The sequence below is a fragment of the Gallinula chloropus genome (genome assembly GCF_964237585.1).
Source record: "Gallinula chloropus genome assembly, chromosome: 23".
Classification (NCBI taxonomy): Eukaryota; Metazoa; Chordata; class Aves; order Gruiformes; family Rallidae; genus Gallinula; species Gallinula chloropus.
In genome coordinates, this window is record NC_140108.1 from 6211139 (window position 1) to 6232640 (window position 21502).

General features: G+C 53.0%; 2 protein-coding genes across 2 annotated transcripts; one reads left to right on the top strand and one right to left on the bottom strand.

The window, feature by feature from the left end:
• The first annotated feature begins 1857 nt into the window (after positions 1-1857).
• On the top strand, positions 1858-5851 carry LOC311200427 (solute carrier family 2, facilitated glucose transporter member 1). The gene is made up of 7 exons (XM_084274654.1): positions 1858-2081; positions 2406-2568; positions 2650-2837; positions 2951-3055; positions 3153-3254; positions 3548-3751; positions 4006-5851. The coding sequence occupies exons 1-7, from the start codon at positions 1893-1895 to the stop codon at positions 4201-4203; spliced, it is 1149 nt and encodes a 382-aa protein (XP_084130780.1). The 5' UTR covers positions 1858-1892; the 3' UTR covers positions 4204-5851.
• A 1929-nt stretch (positions 5852-7780) lies between these two features.
• ZMYND12 (zinc finger MYND-type containing 12) lies at positions 7781-21196 on the bottom strand (the record flags this gene model as incomplete). Its single annotated transcript, XM_084274592.1, has 8 exons — positions 7781-7935; positions 8979-9124; positions 10340-10460; positions 11251-11373; positions 13521-13690; positions 14614-14785; positions 19577-19718; positions 21114-21196. 8 exons carry the CDS (start codon positions 21194-21196, stop codon positions 7807-7809), a joined length of 1086 nt encoding a protein of 361 aa, XP_084130718.1. The 3' UTR covers positions 7781-7806.
• Between the last annotated feature and the right edge of the window lie 306 nt (positions 21197-21502).

Genomic DNA, 21502 nt, shown 5'->3' on the forward strand with positions numbered 1-21502 from the left:
GTACTGTTTTTGAGGGGGCTTTTTTATGCTTCTCACTTCAGACTCATCACTCTTCAACTCCTCCTCTCCCAACAACCAGCTTTTTGCTTTGGTGCTTTTTCAGGAGGAAAAGGGGCCAGGAGAGGGGTGTTTGGGTGGTGGGTTTTTGTTAAACCACAGCCCAGTGTAGCTCAGCCAGTGCTGGGCATCAGCTTTTGCTTGGATTAGCTTTCATCTGCTTTAGGGGGAGAGAGCTGGAGGCTTTTGGGAAAGAAGGGGGAATTTAGAGAACCACAAGGTTTGGTAGGATGTTTGAGGAGACCTGCTTACCCACACCCAGTCCTGGGTTCTCCTGATAATAATACCAGTTAGTGATTTTTGGGAAAAAGCCCCCAAAGTGTCGAAACCTCTGGGTGAAGTGGGATGTAAAGGAAATCACTTAGATTGAAATCCTTGTGGCTTAGGGGTTTTGGAGAAGAAACAACTTAAATAATCATAGAATCATAGAATGGTCTGAGTTGGAAGGGACCCCAAGGATCACAGAGTTCCAAACCCCCTGCCACAGGCCTGGAGCTACACAAGGTTGCCCAGGGCCCCATCCAGCCTTGAACACCCCCAGGGATGGGGCACCCACCACCTCTCTGTGCAGCCTGTTCCATGATGACATGGTTGATGCTCACAGTGATGTGCAGGGTGTTTTCCTTGAGCTGCCCCTACCAGGGGCTCTTGTTTGTGCTCCAAGTGATGAGAAAACAACCACTTAATGGGGAGCTGGACAGACCCCTTTGAAGCAGCAAGGTCTCTGAGGTGCAGCAGCTCCCCCTGCTCACACAGAACCTCTGCTCCTTCCAGCCGGGTGCGTTCCGGAGCCCTTTGCCTTTTTGGTTTGAATGTGTGTGACCCTTACACAACTCAAGGCTTTCAGCATGGGGCTGGCTTTAAAAATAGCTACAAAGAACACAGGGCTACAGAAGGGTGTTGTGTGCAGGTGGAGATGAGCCACGTCTGGGACGGGAGCGTGGCGGGGAGCGTTGCAGACTGGCAGTGGAAGTGTTGCGTTCCGGAAGCGCTGCGGAAACAAAGCCTAGAAATGAGACTCCAGGGAGTGTCCCAGGGGGTGGGAATCCATCAGCTGCTCTTCCTCACCCTTCTTCCATCTCTGGTGTTTCCCCCCCCTACTCTGCTGTTGTTGCTTCTCTGGTGATGGAGACATCCCTCCCTTCAGCCGGTGCCCTGGGGAGGAGTGTGACCTCCCTGCGGCCGCCTGGTGAGGTGAAAGGTATTTTGGCAAGGCCGAGCCTCTTTCAGCAGGGCGAGACCAGAACCCGTCCGGCTGCATTTCCCCCACGCATCCCATCAGGCTTCTTTCCTCCCTTGGAGGTTGGAGCTGAGCCACAGGCTGGGCGGCTCCTGGCTCCGTGACGCATCGTCTTGTGAGCCCTGCTTGCCGGCCAAGGGTCTGTAGGTGGCCAGGCAACTCCTAACCCTGGTGGCACAGATGACATGGGGATGGTTTTAACCCGCGGCGTGGTTTCTCCACCCTCTTCTGCAGGTGATTGAAGACTTCTACAACCGGACCTGGCTGTACCGATACGATGAGCCCATCAGCCCCGCCACCCTCACCACGCTCTGGTCCCTCTCTGTCGCCATCTTCTCTGTGGGAGGCATGATCGGATCCTTTTCTGTGGGGCTCTTTGTCAACCGCTTTGGACGGTGAGCACTGACCGTGGTGGCCCCATGGTGGACCTCAGCTTGGGGGTCATGCAGCCTGACCCCACCCCAGGGACTCTTGGCTCCTGCTGAGGGCTGATGTTCTCCTGACACCTGTGGTCATCACCACCCTTCTTCCTTCCCTCCCTAGGCGCAACTCCATGCTTATGTCCAACGTTCTTGCCTTTGTGGCTGCCGTCCTCATGGGCTTCTCCAAGATGGCTTTCTCCTTTGAGATGCTCATCCTTGGCCGCTTCATCATCGGCCTCTACTCGGGCCTCACCACCGGTTTCGTGCCCATGTACGTGGGCGAGGTGTCACCCACTGCACTGCGGGGTGCATTGGGGACCTTCCACCAGCTTGGCATCGTCTTGGGCATCCTCATAGCACAGGTGAGTGCTGGAGAACCAGCTGTGGGAGGGGTTCACATATCCTTCATGCTGATGTTTGTTGGGGATGGGGTTTAGTGCGGAGTTTGGCCTGTGCTGTGGGTCTCTGTGGCCCTTCAGGTGGAGTTGGGGCAGCAGGTGTGGTCCTGAAGCTCAACAGAAGCAGGGATGCTGTGAGATCTCAGGGTTTGGGGTGGGCAGCGTGGTGATGGGATGTCTGTCAGCCACCTGAAAGCAGCACCTCTGCCCTCGTGCCTCTGATGGGTGTGCAGCAGAGTTGACTCCAGCTGGAGCTGGGAGAAGGGGCTCAACCTCTCTTGTCCTCAGGTGTTTGGTTTGGACTTGATCATGGGAAACGACTCACTTTGGCCACTGCTCCTGGGCTTCATCTTCGTCCCTGCCCTGCTGCAGTGCATCATCCTGCCCTTCGCCCCCGAGAGCCCCCGCTTCCTCCTCATCAACCGCAACGAGGAGAACAAAGCCAAGAGCGGTGAGTGACCCCTTCCCCGAGCTCCTCCCCTCACACAGGAAGGTCCTCAGCTGCTCCTGACCCCCCTCCTCTTCCCTTTAGTCCTGAAGAAGCTGAGGGGCACGACAGATGTCAGCAGCGACCTCCAGGAGATGAAGGAGGAGAGTCGGCAAATGATGAGGGAGAAGAAGGTCACCATAATGGAGCTGTTCCGTTCCCCCATGTACCGCCAGCCCATCCTCATCGCCATCGTCCTGCAGCTGTCCCAGCAGCTCTCGGGGATCAACGCGGTGAGTTTTGGGGGGGACCTGGTTGATGTGGGTCAGCTTGTTCATGCAGAGCTTGGGTTGTGTTGGCTATTAGACCAGACTCCTTTCTTCATGATGTGTCCTTGCCCTTGTAGGTTTTCTATTACTCTACCAGCATCTTTGAGAAGGCGGGTGTGGAGCAGCCAGTCTATGCCACCATCGGCTCTGGTGTGGTGAATACAGCTTTCACAGTTGTTTCGGTGAGTGCTGGGCCTCTGCCACTGGTGAAACTGGAGGAGGAGGTGGGGGGGGCTCCTCCAGACTGGGGATGTGCTGATGGTCACCTGTCTCCAACAGCTCTTCGTGGTGGAGCGAGCCGGACGCAGGACCCTGCACCTCATCGGCCTGGCGGGGATGGCAGGGTGTGCGGTGCTCATGACCATCGCCCTGACACTGCTGGTGAGCAATGGGTGTTGAGGGGGACAGGGGGGCAGGGAGGAGGTCCTGTGTGCCGCCCCTTGCTGTGGTGGCCAGGAAGAGGAAATCTGGTTGGAGAGGAGCAAGTACTTGTCCTCTTAGAGGTGGTGGCTGAGCGGTCCCTGCTGCCCAGATACCTCCTGAGGTGCCAGAAATCCAGTTTCCAATCTGGAGGAACCTCATGGCTTCTCTGCCAGCACCGTGCTTGAGTCTGGGCTGCCCAGATGCTTTGTCCCCTGTGACTGAACTGACCTTCTCTCTCCCCCTTGAACTAGGACCAAATGTCCTGGATGTCCTACCTCAGCATCGTGGCCATCTTCGGGTTTGTAGCCTTCTTTGAGATCGGCCCAGGCCCCATCCCCTGGTTTATCGTGGCAGAACTGTTCAGCCAAGGCCCTCGTCCCGCCGCCTTCGCTGTTGCCGGGCTGTCCAACTGGACCTCCAACTTCATCGTGGGGATGGGCTTCCAGTACATCGCGGTAATCCTCTCCCGATGCCTTGGGGGGGGAACAGGGCTTGGTGGGGGGGAACAGGACTTGCCTGGTGCCAGTTGGGTCATCTGGCATCTCTTAAGCCCTAAAACCTGGGCTGGGGCAGTTTGGGTGGATGGACTCCCCGAGGGAGGAGGGAAAAAGCAGAGTCTTGGGGAACTGGAACTGTCTTTGAGCCGCAGGGTCGGGCGTTCTCCAGAGGGATCCAATCACTCACCCCCATCCTCTTTTCTCCTTCCCAGCAACTCTGCGACTCCTACGTCTTCATCATCTTCACCGTGCTGCTAGTCCTCTTCTTCATCTTCACCTACTTCAAGGTGCCGGAGACGAAGGGTCGGACCTTCGACGAAATCGCCTCCGGGTTCCGCCAGGGGGGCGCGAGCCAGAGCGACAAGACCCCCGATGAGTTCCACAGCTTGGGCGCCGACTCCCAGGTGTAACCCGCCTGCGGCCCCGCCGGCCCCTCCAGCCACCCGCCTTCTCCCCTGAATTTGGGGGGTGGGGTGGGGTGGTGGTTTTAGAACCAGGAAGGAGGGGAGCGGGGGCGCCTGCCGCTCCTGCCCTCACCCCTCTTCCAGACTCCCCCACCCCTTCACCCCATCTTCCAGACTGCTTTATTGGGGACAGACTGACCTATTTTATTATTTTTATTTTATTGTATTTTGGGTTTTTTTTCCTGCTAGAAACGATTATTATTATTATTGTTATTGTTGTTTTTTAGCTGGTTTCGCGTCCAGGATTTCAAAGCCAATCGGTGTTTTAAAAACCCAACCCCGCCAGCCAGCAGGAGGGCGGCCTCCACTTGTAACGACGCGATAGGTTAATTAATTTTAACGAGGAATCAAGGTAGAAGATTTTTTTTTAAAGCTAAAAAACTCCTTTTGGGGTTTTTTTTTAACGTTCTAATATTAGGAGGAGGAAAAAAACCCACCAAACCCCACAAGGAAAACCAAACAGAATCAGGTAAATTGATTAAATCTTAAAATGAGTTATTTCTTTTAAAGCAGCCTCATTGGATTTCAAGTCCCACCCACCCTGGGTGGGTTCGTGGGTGGGCAGGGGGGATTCCCCCCCACCCCAGGGGGAGCGCTGAGGATGGAGCGGTGGGACCCGAGCGCTTGAGAAGGTCAATATCCCACCACAGGTCACAGAGCGTCGTCTCCGCCAGCGGCTTCTCCTCTCCCTTTTTGCCTGAATTTCAGCTGGGAGAGGGAAATCATCACTTTTTTTTGTGTTCTTTTGTCTGTTTTGTCTGTTTTTAATCTTGGCAATATTTGCCTGATCTGAAACCCCCCCAGTCCCAGACTCACCAAAATTCATCACCACACGGATACATCCAGTTCCTGCTCTGTATAGACTGGAAGATATTTATATTATATATATTTTTGTTCAATGGTTGTTAATAGTAAACCTTTTAAGTTATAGTGGTTCTGATTTGACAAGCAAAGTACTGTAAATATTCTTGGAGTATATTCCACTCTATAATGTATACAGAAAGGTACAGAGGCAAAGGTATAGTTTCTATAGCGACTAAAGCAAAAGCTTGTACATGGATAGGATAACTTTTTTGTATAGTTCATTACCTGCACTGTAGTTGTACCTGTTGCACTGAATTTCAGGCTGTAGTATATTAAAAAAAAAAAAAAAAAAGGAAGAGAGAAATGCAGAACTACAGGAATACTGTTCTTTTGGAAGCAAACTGCACCCTCCCCCCCCTCCCTCCCCCAAACTCTCCCCTCTCCCCTTTTTGGGGAGCTACTGGCACATTCCCCAAGCCAGAGGCGGTTCCTATAAACAGTATTTGGGTTGTTTTTTTGGGTTGTTTTGGGTTTTTATTTTTATTTATGTCTGTTTTGATGACACTTGACCACTTTTGGAAAAAAAAAGAAAAACGTTTGGGGGGGGAAAAAATCATCTTCTCTGCCACCCTGTGAGAGCTCCTCGTGTCTCTGCGCAGCACCCACGCAGGCTGCATGTGTGTGGTTTTATATTTTTTAAGACAAATACATTAAAAATAAGTGCCAAGAGGAAGGAGAAAGGTGTGTGGTGTGCTAACAATAAAGGAGAATGTGTGCAGCGACCCAGCCAGCAGTGTCCTGTGCCTTTATTTCAGCTCAGCCAGGCTGCTCCTTGCTTCCAGTGAAGGGTTTGGGGAAGAAGGGGTAGGAGGGAGCTCGGTGTGTAACAGCCTCTTGCCCTAGCTGCAGCCTCGTCATCCTCCTGGCTGCATCTGTCCCCAAATGCCCCTGTTTGCACCCCAAACCTGCCTGACCCCTCTTGATTAGATCTCCTCTTGCTGTGAGCACCCCAGCCAGGTGCAGGGGTGCTGCTGCCAGGCAGGATTACTCTTTATTTCTCCTCCTGCCTACAGGGTGCCAAGAGCTGCAAGTCCCAACGCTTTTGGGTAAAGAAATGCTGATCTTGGTCACTTCAGGCTTTCTCCTGCTTCCTTTGCCTCGGGGTGCACATGCTGTAAGTGGCTCCTGTACCACCCATCCAGGCTCCCAAAACCTCTATTTACCCAGGGCCCTTCCCCTGTCCCTGCTCCTGTGGACACTCACCCATGTGCAATGGTAATTTTCTCACTGTCTTTTATTACAACCCGGGGTGGTGACATGGAGCCTGGTGGCAGCTCAGCCCAGCTGCCCAGTGTCTCAGGGGATTACCCCAGCCCTGGAGCCCACAGCTCCAAATCCCCAGCTGCAGTGACCCAAATCCCCCGTGCCCTGAGGCGCTGTGCCAGCAGGGTCATCCCCCCAACCCTGTTCCATGGAGGTGGTCGTTCCAGCTGGGGAATGACCTGCTGGAGGGACATGTCCAACAGCATCTCCCATAGGAGCTGCTGGAGATCTCCCACCAGTCCATCCCAGTGCAGCCCAGCCAGCGCTTTCCCACCACAGGCAGCAAACCCCAGACTTTCCCTTTCCCAGCAGCATCCAGCCCTTCTAATTGCTCAGGCCCCAGCTTGATGAAGCGTTTACAAAAAGCCTTCCTTGACTCCATCCCAATTCGGGGAGGCAATTAAACACGCTCGTAAATCCTCCTCAAGTAAATGAGACTTAATCGTAGGCTTAAAGCTCAGCTGAACTCAGCCCTTCACAGCAGGGCAAGTTTCCCTTCACCTCCTTCCCAGCTCTGCCAAGGTGTCACATGCTCCAGTGTCTGAACCAAGCTCACTGCACAGACTGTGTCCCCCCTCCTTCTCGCTCCCCTGGGGTCCCCACCAGCCCTTCTCCAACCTCCTTTTACCTGTGTGCTGAGGGTCACACCAGTTCTGAGCCTCTGCCCAAGAGAGCTGGATTGGGAGGGTGTTTGGTGATTTGGGGGCTGAAGCAGCACATGGAGACAAGAGGAGCTTCCCCCCTTTGGCCTTGGCATCAGAGTAGACAGGATGCCAACGCACAGGCAAGCTCTTGGCCATGAGGAAACCTCCTCTCCTTTGGGTTGGAAGCTCTGACTGGAGCTAGCTGGCCTTTTAATCCTTTTCCCTCAAGACTTCCTACAGTCCCTCACGCTGTTCTCTTGGTCCCTCCTGCACCCATGTTCTTCCAGGAGCAGAACAAGTGAGACCCTCAGTGCTTGGAGCTACAAGACTCCCCTAAGGCGCTGCCAAAAGAGAGAGGGGGGTGAATTCTGAGTCAGGGGGACACTGCAGAGACCTGCAACCACATCCTGAGGAGCAGGTGTCAGTCACCCAAGGTAGGTGTGCCACAAGGAGCTTCCCCTGGTCTCTCCCTCAGCAAACTGAGGAAACAGGTAGCAAACACACCTCAGCTGCTTGTAGCGTCTGGACAGCCCGTGAGGACGTAAGAGGCTGTTTGCTTATTCGTCAATCATTAGGTGATGATTTAGGCAACACGTGGAGGTTGTGCTTTTGTTTCCTGCCCTTGTGCTGTTACTCCCTAACGGGCTACTGAGGTTGAGCAGCTCAGGAAAATGAACTGATACCAAAGTGTTTAATTTTCCAAGGGTTTGAGACAGAGAGGGACATGATGGCACCAGCAGAAGAGCCCTGTAATGCTTTTTGTTTGCTGCAGCCTCAGCTAAACAGAAGACCTTGTCTTGGGAAGCCTGGAGTTAATCAATTTGAGCAAATGACTGATGGTTTCTAGGGACTCTTGTTGGGGCAGCTGTTGCACCAGGTCAAAGGCTCTCATCCCCACCTCTTCAGCCTAGAACAAAAGAGAAAGGACCAAGTAATTGTCAGGAACTTGGCTGTTCTCAGGGATGGTTAAATTACCCACAGAGGCTCCCAGGAGATGCTGCACCAGGGCAGATCCAGGCTCCAGCCATGCAGCCTGTACAAGCTGCTTACAGGAGGAGGGAAGCTGCCAGCAGGTATCATATTTGGGATCCAGTGGTGCAGACAGAAGGAAGCACTAACTGCACCTCCCTGGAGTTCCTTACCTCCCATCTAATACAGCAGCTCATCTGAACATTCCCAAAGCTATTTCAGGAATAAACCCAGCTGTATTGACTCTGCCTGGACTAAATCCCTCATTCCCCTTGGTGGCTCGTCCAAGGATTAGACATTCTCACAATTACAAAGCTTATTTCTCATTGGAATTTGCTTCTGTCTTCCAAACACAGTAATGGGTTTCTCTGCTACGATGAAAAGCCCATTAGCAATCTGTATTTCCAGCTCCCAAAACACAGGTAGAAGAAATTCAGGCTTCTGAGTGCCTGGCCCAAACAGAGAGGCCTGATTTCTGGGCTCAGCACTTCCTCAAAGTCAACGATTTCTAGGGCAGAGGACTTGACATGCTGAAGTTAATAGTCACAGGTGAAGTTCTGAGCCATAAAAATACAGGGGTGACAACTCAAAATTGAATGCCAAGGTCCAAGAGAGCGACCTGACATGGCCAGGGAGTCTGCCTGAAGGAGAGGGACACCCGCACAGCCCGTGTCTTGCTCGCTGCTTAACGTCTGACCTGGTGTCTAAATGCAGCTTGTGACAGGCAGCGCCGTGGCCAGGACGTTCTGGACAAAGGATGAACTCAGAAAAATGTGGATAAATACTGTGGATGATCCAGCAGAGACCAAACCAGACCCAGTGGGATTTATCAGCCTTGGCAGGGTGCAGATCATGAGCTGGCAGCTCCCTCCTCGGTCGCCCAGCGCTCCGAGGCTCTTGTGGACGCGGGAGAGTCACCGGCTCTGGTTTCATGGGCTGGGGTGAGCACTGGGACAGAGTCAGGCACCAGGCAAAACTAACCTTTGAGAAATCCATGACCAGGTAATGAAGCATGGCAAGAGCGTGCAGAACTCTGGCAGTTTCCCCAGGTTGTTGCTTTGGTGCCTGTTCCCTGATCTCCAGAATTGCATTCAGCACTCGGATTCCTTCTGCTTGCTGGACTTCAGCTGCATTGAGAAGGAAATAATCCTGTTGGATGTATGTATGCAGGCTGGATAATATATTCAAAACTGGCCCATTATCTCTCCCAGACATCAAAGCATTTCTACTACAAGCATCAACGCGGCATCCCAGCTCCACGCAAATTCCAGACCCACTAACAGATATCTTTTCATCCAGTCAGTAATTGTGTTGATTAGCCCTTAGTGAGGATGTGGAGTCATAACAGCTGCATGAAAAGAGCAGCTTTGATACTCCTGCCATAACTGAAGATGGTATCTCACAGTCCCAGCTCGTGGTGGCTCCTACGGGATGGAGACGATGCCGGGGAACGGGACCGACAGAAATGCTTCTCTCCCCTGACAATTTCTTCTCACCAGAGAAGGTGAAGGACCAAACCCTGGCCTAACTTCAGGGCAGCACAACACAAGCTATCCTATTTTCTAATGGGTTTTCCACCCTTACTTCCCAGTGAGAGATTCTCCAGCTCCTCTCCCAGGAGTAATACAGCCAACTATGGGTACACGCCACTCCAGCGTGTCCTCCTGCTTCCCAGTTGTAAACCCGCCCAAAGGGAGGTGAAAGGTCACTTCCATGGCATTAAATTGAGGCAAAACAGCTGTGGGGAAATGAGAATGTTCAAGTGGAATTGAGTGCTGAAAGGGAAAAGTCCTGCACTGTTACAGCCATGGCCTGAGGAAGGGAAACAAACAGGGCACAGCCGTGTTTCCACCTGAGCACCCTCACTGGCCTTGTTTGCACCCACCACCACTCTGGGCAGCCTGTTCCAGCCCCTCACCACTCCCTCTGGAAAGAACTTCCCCCTAATATCTCATCTCACCCTTCCCTCCTCCAGCTTCACTCCATCCCCCTTGTCCTGCCAGTCTCTGCCCTTTAACAAGCTGATTCCCCTCCTGTTCCTCTGCTCCCTTCAGGTACTGGAGGCTGCAATGAGGTCCCCCCACAGCCTTCTCTTCTCCAGACTGACCCAGCCCAGCTCCCTCAGCCTCTCTCAGTAGGGGAGCTGCTCCAGCCCTCTGAGCATCTCCGTGGCTCCTCTGACCCCTCTCCACCAGTCCCACATCCTTCTTGTGTTGTGGGCCCCAGATCAGGACACAGGACTCCAGCTGGAGCCTCACAAGGGCAAATATAAATATAAATACCAACAGGGGACTCTCTAAACTCCCATCTTCCCAGCAGTCCTGGGCCAGAGCAGTGCTTACTCATCCTGTCCTCGCCGATTCCTTTGTCCTCGGTGAACGGAACCGTTTCCGGCCTTGACTGTAGAATCTGCTGCTGCTCTTGAAGTGACTTCAGGAGAAAGGCATGCCAGAGGCTGGTTACCTATCAGGAAGCAAATGAATTATTTCACTTGTGTGAATACACGTTATTTAGCAACCAGTTATTGTATAAACAACCCGTCCTGCAGTGCACGTCCCTGCCACAGCAACCGGAGCGCCGGGCGGTTAGTGAGCTGGCTGTTGGGTGTCTCACAGAGACCTGACTGCTCTTGTCCCAGTGGGTAGGCTTCATTGGAAGCTCACTTCACCCTGGGATTATTCATTCTCATGGCAAATGAGCAAGTCTAATTCTAATTGTTAACTGAAAGTTAACCAGGGGAAGGTTGTGAGGGGAGGGAGGCAGGCAGCACAGGGACCAAAGCCCTCTTTCTACAGAAAAACAGGCTCAACAACTGAAAGCTCACTCATTTTTTCCAGTTGTTAGAGCCATCAGCTAATTGTCACTTCCCTTGCTCCATCACTCCCCTCTGACTGCCTTTTATCAGTGTGATTTCTCATGGGTTCTCAGCAGAGATGTTACACAGCCTGGTTCATGTCCCACTGCTGCTCAGCAGCTCTTCCCTGGGCACAGAAACTCCCTGGAGACCCTCTTGGCTTGTGAGACCCTCCTTAACCTTTAGCACAGGGTATTCACTAGCAAAGTTATATATGATATATGATATGATATATATCATGATATATATATATGATATATGATATTATATGATATGATTGATCCTAAAATGTTCAATAAGGTCACCATCATTTTAAAGGCAGCCAGGAATGGGATTAAACCATTGGGGGAAAAAAAAAAAAAGAGAACAATATAGAGGATGAGCTTTGGTTTTACCAACCTCAGAGTAGAGGGAGTTTGCTATGTCCATTTTGTTCTGGTGGAAGAAAACATTAGCCATGTGGAAATACCCTCCAGAGGTCTCGAGAGATTTCAGTCCAAAGGTGGAACTAGCAAGGTAAACCTGAAATCAGTGGTGAAAGCAAAAAAGAAGAGCAGAAGTTTAATGTTCCTGGGGCATTTTTCATTATTTTTCATTCTGTATTAATAATGCTGCAAGTGTTCAGGGCTGTTTCTGTGTAACTCCAGTGTTGGCTACCCCTGATTGTGACTGTGAAACACAGTGGATCATAATAGAAAGGATCTGATTCTCCTCAAAAAGCTGTGTTTGGGGGGTTGTGGGAGGAATGCAGCACCCCCAAAACCCTGCTTGCTGGGGCAGAGGAACCCTCTTCACAAGATGTTACCCCACTGAGGCATGGGGCAGGTTCCCCATGTCTCCTCCTCTTGTCTCATGTCTTCAAATGCCCAACCCAGCGCTGCCCTGCAGCTCTCCTGTGCTGCACCTCTCCTGTCCTGCACCTCTCCTGTCCTGCAGCTCTCCTGTCCTGCAGTTCTCCTGTCCTGAACCTCTCCTGTGCTGCAGCTCTCCTGTCCTGCACCTCTCCTGCCCTGCACCTCTCCTGTCCTGAACCTCTCCTGTCCTGAACCTCTCCTGCCCTGCACCTCTCCTGCCCTGCACCTCTCCTGCCCTGCACCTCTCCTGTCCTGAACCTCTCCTGCCCTGCACCTCTCCTGCCCTGCACCTCTCCTGCCCTGCACCTCTCCTGTCCTGAACCTCTCCTGTCCTGCAGCTCTCCTGTCCTGCACCTCTCCTGCCCTGCACCTCTCCTGCCCTGCACCTCTCCTGTCCTGAACCTCTCCTGCCCTGCACCTCTCCTGTCCTGCAGCTCTCCTGCCCTGCACCTCTCCTGCCCTGCACCTCTCCTGCCCTGCACCTCTCCTGCCCTGCACCTCTCCTGTGCTGCACCTCTCCTGTCCTGAACCTCTCCTGCCCTGCAGCTCTCCTGCCCTGCACCTCTCCTGCCCTGCAGCTCTCCTGTCCTGAACCTCTCCTGTGCTGCACCTCTCCTGCCCTGCAGCTCTCCTGCCCTGCACCTCTCCTGCCATGCACCTCTCCTGTGCTGCACCTCTCCTGCCCTGCAGCTCTCCTGTCCTGCAGCTCTCCTGTGCTGCAGCTCTCCTGTCCCGCACCTCTCCTGTCCTGCAGCTCTCCTGCCCTGCACCTCTCCTGCCCTGCAGCTCTCCTGCCCTGCAGCTCTCCTGCCCTGCAGCTCTCCTGTGCTGCCCTCAGCCCGTGTCTCCCCCCAAGCCCCGGGCGAAGCCGGGCAGCGGGAGGGCTGTGGTGCATTCCAGCTATTCTGAGCTGGCGTGTGACTCTCAGCAGATCTCCGACATGCAGCCAAAGTCCAGGCAGGTCTCTGGCTGCTCTGACGTAGACCAGCCACTTGTTAATAGCAAAAAATGACTACCTGATGCTCTTTCAGGCACCAGATTCTGAATTGGAGTGAAAACCCAGCAGCAGCAGCAGAGAATCTCCCCAAAAGTTTACAGAGGAGGAAAATTCGGGGCTGTGTAGATCATAATAGAAAGGATCTGCTTCTCCTCAACCCTGTGTCATCATTTACACCCACACAAAGCTACTATCAAGTTCCACGGTAGTGGGTATACATCACTCTGCACTGGATAAATTTAGTCTACACGGGACATAAATAGGATGTCATGAAGTTCATCTGCCTTTGGGGGATCCAATGACAGGCAAAGCATCCTCAGGAACACAGCTGGCAATAACCCTTTGCATCCAGCAAGCTGCTCTGGAGGCTACAAAGACTGAATCAGGGACAAAGCTGTCGAGCCAGACATTTAAATAGTTAAATGAGGCATTTGCTGGGGAAGGGCTGATGGAGAACTGCTGTCAACACAGGAGTACTAAGCCAAAATATAAAGGAACTTCTCAGCTGAATTGAAGGCAGCTATAGCAGGCTGGGGTAGGAGTGTCTGCTCGTCTCAGGGCCAAGCTGACATACATTTATAAGCAGATGCAGTGAAGACAAGATATAGGTCACTTCAGGGGAACAAGGAAAACCAGTGAAACACAACTTTGGTACCATGTGGATGCACAAGTGTCTTAGATCTAGGCAGTACAGGTGTTTGGAACACGTATCCCTTCAGTACCTAAAACCAGATTATAAATCAGCTGGGCTTTTCATCTCGTTCTGGAAGTGTTAGAGAATTAAAATGGGAAGTGTTTCTGTATTTGAGTTGGCTTACATCGTTTGCCAGGTGATATAAAGCCTGGTCAAAGTTTCCTTGGGCAGCGTAGAACAGTCCCAGACTACGATGTAACTGGTACTGAACAGCAGCGCTGCAGTCTGGGGTGCTGAGGACAATCCACTGGGCTTGGGAGAGGTACCTGGATGCCTGTGGAAGGCTGCCAATGCCTGCAACGACACGTGGGAATCAGCAGGAGGAAGAGGATGTTTCTGCGTAGAAGGGTTGAGGACACTGCTCTGCTATCCCTTTGCTGTTGCTTGAGAGGGATTTTGTGGGTTCCCCACCTGTCTCCCTTAGGGAGGTGTCCACAAACCTGACTTACAGACAGGCTGAGTGTCTGGAGCTACAGGAGAAGCCAGAAATTGGGGACTGCGTCCTGAAACACGTGTTCCAAACAGGTTAGCTACAGGCAGCTGCTAATGACTCACCTATTATCACACCAGAATTACTCACGGGATTTTTTTTGCCTTCTCTCACCACCCCATTTATAACAAGCCCTGAGACAGCTCAGTTCTGCCAGCAGAGCATTATGTGTGCTCCCTTAATGGCAAGGATTCAGTGATGTCTCCATCCTTCCCGCCCTGCAGCCGGGGAGAGCGGTTCCTCACATGCACAGTCCTAATTTGACATCTTTTATAGAGCCTCCACCAAGCTCTGCTGCAGGCAGTGTGCTTTGGTGAATGAGCTGAGACATTTCGCTGGCAACACGGCCCCAGAAATGTCTGCTGAGTCCCTGAGATAAGAGAGCAACCACCCACCCTGGGGAATTTCATACTTTGGAGAGTCAGATGAAGCTGCAGAGGTAAAGAACAGATTTTCATGTGGCTTCTCCCGTGGGAATCGGGTTCATTGATCTCCCATCCTTGGTGACTGATTCTTCTCCCCAGACAGGCCCAGAGAAAGGAGGAGGGGAGGTGTGTGTGACTTCTCAAATCTCTCTGAAATGCCCTTGAGGGAGGGCAGGGTAGAGGCAGGGCACAATGTTGAAACGTGGAGCTGGTCCTTCCCTGATAAATGGTAAAAGGAAACCAGAAACCTGACCCCAGGGAGGTCTTGCCCTTGCCAAGGTTTTTGTTTAGACAATACTTACCAGCTGAGACCTCAGCCAAGAGGAGATAAGCCGGCACCAAGTGCAGGGAGTTGGAGCCATAGGCTTCAGCACCGAAGCGCAGGGCATGCAGAGCTGCAGGAACAGCTTCCTTGTGCTTCCCATCCAAAACCAGCTGCTGGGCTGTGCTGTGTGAGACATCAGCGATGTATTTCTGTGGGGAAGCAGAAGTGGGACAGAGTGAGCTGGGGAGAAGGAGAAAGAACACTCCAGAGTTTCTTTTTTCCATTCAAGCCTGTGAAGTGTAAAGCAGTGATTGCAGCATTGCCTGTGCCTGTAATTAATGGGTGGAAATTAAAGCTGTCATATTAGAGCCTGGCTTGCATTTCTACTTCTAGCAGGAACAGCTTTGGACGTTGTCGTAGGTCATGTGGTGTCTTAGGAGAGGAAGAATCCTTGAAGCCTAAGAAAAAAGGACTAATGAAGGCTGCAGCAAGAAAAGCTGTGAAGCACAGAAAATGATCATCACAAGACCAGAGGAGAGATTAGACAAAGGGGCTCCGGCGGGGTTGTGCTGACGGTAATAACGGTGACTCACTGCAGGCAGCCCAGCGGATGGTTTGCCAAGCTGGTGCCAGCATGGCACAGCTCCAGCTGCAGGACACATGGGCTGGCAGCAGGGAGGCAGCTCCTCAGCCTCTCCTGGGCTAGTTCTGGGCCTGGTATTTTTGGGTGAGGAGTCTGGCAAGTCAGTCAGAATTGGAACATCACCCCCCACCCCCACCCTCAACATGCATCCCCCAGGCTGGGTCTGGTGGTGCAGCAGCTTCGGTGGGATTTCTGTTTGTTGCCAGAACTTCCCATCCAGAGTCTCTTCCTGCCTCCTGCTGCTCCTTGGCAGGCCACCTTGGGTCTTTTCACCCTCTGCAGCACCCAATCTACTCTACTCTGTCTCCATTTGCATGCCTGTTGGTTGCTGAGAGCGCTGCAGCAGCCGCAGGTGCTGCGCCCTCACAACGAGATGCCAGTGGAAAGAAGAGCCAGGATGCTTATTTATCCATTTCTCTCTGCTTTCAGCCTAACTGTTGCCAACTCCCAAGGCTTCTACGTTGGTTTTTCACACAAGCAGTGCAGCAGGACAGCTGCCTGGACAGAAATGTGGGTGCTGGTGTGGCTGGCAGTGCTGCCATGGGAAGGCACCCGCTCTGCTCTCGCTGGGAGGCCCGGGCAGGCCCGGGCAGTGAGCGCAGCAGAAAATACCATTTCACCTCTTTGTTGTCTTCTGTTTTACAGCTGTGGCTGAAGAATGAACCCCAGTGCTTCTGGAGGGCAGGTTTTGGCATTTTACTGAGCTTTAAGTGCTTTGTGAGAGGCAGAGAGTCATGCTGCAAGTGAAGGAACAGCTCAGGGACAGGGAATCTCAAGGACAGCCTTCAAGTGTTCCCAGGAGATCCTGGTTGAGGTCAAGGACCATCCTTTCTGGATAAAGGAGAGCTTTGAAGAGCACAGTGACAGCACCCTGCTACAGCAAGGAGAGCCAAGAGCTAGAAAACACAGCAGCCAGCCAGCCCCTCTCTACTCCCTGAGCAACCAGCAGATAGACAACGAAACAGGCACACGCCAAAAGCGAGTTGTACAGGGGAGCACATGGTGCCCAGGAGAAAGTCAGCACAGAAGCAGGGCCAGGGGTGATAAAAGCTGTTATTTATCAGGCTGCCTCTTCTGTCCCTGCCACCCTTTCTCCACCACCAGCAGCACTTGGGTATTGAGATGATTGTCACCCAGGGAGGTGCTGGAGATGAGGATCATCCCTTTTTTGGCTCCTTGTCAATAGGATCATTGCTGCTTCCCCTGATGAAAGCTATCTTAAAACACCTGCAGTGAGGACAAGCTAAGGGCTCTAGAGTCCCAAAGGACTCTTGCACAGCTCCCAGGAGGAGAAGAAAGGGCAGGAGGCCACAGCAAGCCCTGCAGTATGTAAGACTGTGCCTGGGGGGGATGGTTAGCTGTGGCCCTGCAGTGGTTTCCATCAGCCCCACGCCCCCAGACCCGCACACTTGGGGTTCTTTTCATGTGTGGTGCAATTACAGAGGTTCCTCTGAAGATGCCCCCACGCAGTTACATCCCAGTGGGGGGTTGAGGTGGCTGAGGACCCCAGCTCTGCTCCAGGTGAGTGCAGAGGGCGTTGGGAACTCACTGGGGGTTCACTGCTGCATCTGTTTACTCACATGCACCCAAAAACGATGGTGTGCTGGAAGGAGCGATGGTGTGAAGAGGAAGGCAGGCTCTCAGTCAGCTTGAGCTGAGGCCAGCAGGGAGGAGGACTGCTGGAGCTGGCTGAGGCATGGATCTTTTCCCCTACCCAGGGGCTGTGGTGAGCAGACATCAGGCAGGCAGGTGAGGCCATTTCTACAAACAGAAACTTGGAGTTTTGTCAGTTTGGAGGCACCGTCTGCAGGCACCCCCCCTGGCTACATTGACAAAAGCAGATTTCTATCAACAAAGCTTTGGAGTCTGAAACTCATAACCTCCTGGCTCTCAGCTCCATCCACCTGCCCTTAAGCCAGAGAGCGTTTTGATGTTCACAAGCTATCCTGTGTCCTGACTAAGGCTCCAGCTGGGTGTTTTCTAAACAAACACCACGCAGCAGAAATCTTCAAAAAACCAGAACAAACCTATGGGTTTCCAGCAGAAGTGGGTTGAGTTTGGGTTTTTTTTTGCCTTCTCTGATCATCATGAGGCTACACAGCTTCTTTCTGAGCTCCAAAAGGCCTTTTTTTAAAGCATTTTTCTTGGCTCTGTGAACAGGAATGTGATGAAGCCGTCGAGACAGGGTATTAAATAAACTCACCCTCTCCATATCACCCTGAATACCCAGTCCAGGCCCAATGTTGGCTACCTTGCTGTACATAAAGGCAGCTTTCATTTATGGGCCAGCAGTGTGCAAGCAAGCAGGTAAGAGGCAAGATGCTGCTGCTTTATCACTCCTCCCTTAGGAGAGGAGGAAGACAGAGTGTCCCAGCACATACCGTTCCCAGAATCTATTTTATTTAAATTAGCCTGGAGATAAAGGTTGAAGAACAACTGTAATTGGGCTGTTAAAGACCCTATAAAAATCTCAACTTCGAAAGAAATCATAAACCAGAGGCTGCTCTCTGTGACGTTGCCTGTGAAGTCACTCCAAGCCCCAGCTCCAGCTGCAGGTCTGCAGTTGGTGTCTGCCCAGCTGGGTGTGCACCCCAGTTGTGAGGAGTGTCTCTGCCTTCTCCCCCAGTCCTGTCTTCCTGCTGTCTGTCCCTGGATGCCAATAAACACGAATGATTAGCTCATTAATCAAGAAGCACTTCCTCCATCCAGCTGTCATGTGGCCTTTTGTAATGTAGACAGCCTGACTGTAGTCACTGTGAATTCAGTGATGGAATAACAGATGCTTTCAAGACCTGTGTTCAATCTGCAGGTAGTTTCTTGGGTAAAGCTTTAAGCAGTTAAGGATGTAAAAAATCCTCTGCCACCAGCCCCCAAAAGACCTGATTTCACAGAATCACAAGGTTGGAAAAGGCCTTTAAGATCAATGAGTCCAACCATTCCCATCCTGTGCTAAACCAGGTCCCTGAGCACCTCATCTCTCCTCTGTTAAACACACCCAGGGTTGGTGACTCAGCTCCTCCCTGGGCAGCCTGTGCCAGGTCCTGACAACTCTTTCAGGGAAGAACTTTTCCCTCCCATCTGCTCTGACCCTGCCCTGGGGCAGCTTGAGGCCATTTCCCCTTGTCCCATCTCCTGTCCCCTGGCTGGAGAGACCCTCACCCACCTCTCTGCACCCTCCCTTCAGGTAGTTGTCAGTGGTGATCAGGTCTCCACCTTATTTTCACAGGTTTTTTTCTTTGCAGACTTTGGGAAAAATCAACTTCATCCTCACCTGGAACAAAGGAGCTCTTGCATTTTTCCTGAGGCTGCTGGGACATACCGTCCAGACACACCTTCCTTGGACTTTGGTCAACAATCTCACCTGATTTTCAAACAGATAGGATTTTCAAATCCAAACTGGGTTGTCAGTACCCAGTTCCTATAAAACCTAAAAGGAATCTGCTGCCTAAACCCTGTGACAAGCTTTTGTGTTCAAGGGTTTCACCCCTTTTTAGACTTTCTGGATGCTCCCAAAAAAAGACCACAGCAACGAGGGGGTGACCAAAGCTCTACCACCTGGCCTGGAAACAACCTTACAAATAATATATGGTGTAAAATCCAGAAGATTGATGATCTTCTTTCTCAGTGACACCATTTGAACCGCTTTCAGCTGGTCCACTGTCCTGTCATTCTGCAGTCAGGAGGGGGATTGATTTTTACAGGTGAGATTTTTGAGCAGCAGATGTATTTGGGTGGGTTATTTTATTTTACCAACACTGTGGAAAAGCAGATCCTGCCACCCCACAAACAAGAAGAAGAAGAAGAAGAGAAAAAGAGTTGGAAACCACTTGGGTTGGAAAAGGAGCTGCACATCTGCACCGCCCACAAGGCCAAAACACAGAGATAAAAGGCAAGGTGGTGGTTAGTGGGAAAGGGTGTTTAAATTTTGGGCAGGTACACAAAGGGAGGGGGACTTTATTTCTTTGCCCCCCCCCATCCCACCTGTGCTTTGAGAAAGGGGAATCCCTCTTGTCAAGGCAGGATCATGACAGCCTCTAAGAAGCAAAACTCCTAATGGGGGTGAAGGAATAATTAACAAGGTGGAAAAGGGGGGAGAACCAGGACTGCTGCTGCCTGAGGAAGCTCAGGACTTGGAGTGAGGAGTGTGAAAAGCCTAGAATTGAAGGTGCTCCCACCCACTCCTCCTTGTTACAGAGTTTTTCTTTAAAAAAAAACCAAATCCAAGCTCTGCAACTAAACACCAACCAAGCACCGAGGTGCCTTCCCAACACTCTGTGCCTCAAAATATAGGAAGGAGAGATCAAATTCCATCTCAGCGGCGGCACTTTGAAGTGGGATTTGTTTTTCTTGTGCCTACCTGCCTCCTCACCAGCTGTTCTGTGCCATGTTTTCTTTCTTTTTCAGAAAGGTGAAGAGGGAGGGGTGTGCGGACTGGAATCAGCAGCTGGCAGATCTTGTGGTGGATGCCAACCCAGTCAGCTTTCTGATGAGCTGCATCACTGGTAAGATACAATAACAGTATTTTCATTGGTTTGGAAATGATGCATGGGAAGATTATTGCCTCTCCTGGACTTTCACCACCAGAATTACCCACAACAGCCACTGGGCCCTTCGTGTGCTCACAGAGCACCTGACATGCCCTTGATGCTCCCCAGAGGGAGCGCAGCGCTGTCCTGCCAAGTCACAGTGATTCTGTGTGTTAAAACGTGGTTTAAGTCACTCATAAAACTCCTGATGCAGCTGGCTTGGAGCCAATGCCTGGTGCTCAACACCAGGGCATGCAAAACACCCCGACCCAAAGCCCAAAGCCAAACAGAGCCCCAGTTACTGTGAAACCCACGGGAGATACAGGTAATGTGTGACCCTGTGCAAGTGAAGGTGTTTGTGTAACCACCTAGGGAGCTCACTGCACTGCTCTCTTTGATGTGGGCACTGCTGGAAGCAAGAAGGAATACTCCAGTTCTTGCTTCCCTGCCTGCTGAGCCCTTGTCCCTGCCTGCCAGGCTCCACAGACTCACAGAATGGTTTGGGTTGGAAGGGATTTCAAAGATCATCGAGTTCCAACCCCCCTGCCATGGGCAGGGTCATCTCTCCTCAGACCAGGCTGCTTAAGGTCCCATCCAACCCGGCCTTGAACACCTCCAGGGAGGGGGCAGCCACCACTTCCCTCCCTGGGCAGCCTGTGCCAGGGCCTCATTACCCTCACAGTTAAGAATTTCTCCCTAATATCCAATCTAAACCTCCTCCCCTTCCAATTTAAACCCATCCCCCCTCGTCCTATCACTCCACGCCCTTCTAAAAAGTCCCTCCCCAGCTCCCCTGTAGCCTTTTCAGGGTCTGAAGCACTTGTTTAAGTACTAGAAACGGTGTTTTGTTAACCAGGACGCTAGTGCTCCCAGAGAAGGACATGCACCAGCTCCGTTTCTTCCTGACCTTTGAGAAAGGTGAGATCCAGGAGCGTGAGGAGCAGCTCTGGGAGTGGCAAAGGGCGCGCTGACAGGGCTGTGCCACACGGCAGGGGCGCTGCGGGGATCTCTGGATCCCCAGGCTGGGAAAGGCCTTTAAAATCTTCTAGTCCAACCGTTCCCGTCCTGTGCCAACCCAGACCCCTGAGCACCTCATCTCCCCGCCCGTTAAACACACCCAGGGCCGGTGGCTCAGCCCCTCCCCGTGCCCGGCCCTGACAACGCCGGAACGGGCTGTTCAGCGCCCCCCCCCCCCCCGCCTGCCGGCTCGTCCCCAGCCCCTGCCCCGCACCCAGGGGCCGTCGCAGTGCTCCCGGGCTCGGCCTGGCCCTTCCCCGCACGTCCCAGGCCTCGCCGCGGGGCCGGTCGCGGCCTCCCGGCCCTCACCGCTGAGGTGCGTGTGTCCCCCTCCCCCCGCGGGCCCCTCACCAGTAGTAAGTGAGGCGGCAGCGGCCGCACCGGCGCTTGGCCACCGCCCCGCACAACTCGCACCGGCGGGAGGCCGCCGGCATCCCCTGCGTGACGGAGCCGCCGCGTTGCCAAGGCAACGCGCACCGCCGCGGGAAGGGGCGGGGCGTGGCGCGGCGTGGCGGGAGAGGGCAGGGCGCTTCCGGCGGAAGGGGCGTGGCGGAGGCGGGAGGGGGAGTGGGGGGGGTTGGCGATGGCGGCGGCGGTCGGCGGGGATGAAGCGGCGGCGGCGGCGGCGGCGGCGGAGGGGCGCGTGCGGGCCTGGGCGGCGGGGCAGGCGGCGCGCGGGCGGCGCGTGGCGCTGGTGACGTCGGGCGGGACGCAGGTGCCGTTGGAGGCGCGCGCCGTCC

What these genes read in the sequence shown, in the direction of transcription:
- LOC311200427 (XM_084274654.1), top strand. Translation starts at nt 1,893, where the DNA reads ATGGGCTTCTCCAAGATGGCTTTCTCCTTTGAGATGCTCATCCTTGGC. An exon ending in TGGGCATCCTCATAGCACAG is followed by an intron (nt 2,082 to 2,405) that starts GTGAGTGCTGGA and finishes TCTTGTCCTCAG; the next exon opens with GTGTTTGGTTTGGACTTGAT. An exon ending in AGCTCTCGGGGATCAACGCG is followed by an intron (nt 2,838 to 2,950) that starts GTGAGTTTTGGG and finishes TTGCCCTTGTAG; the next exon opens with GTTTTCTATTACTCTACCAG.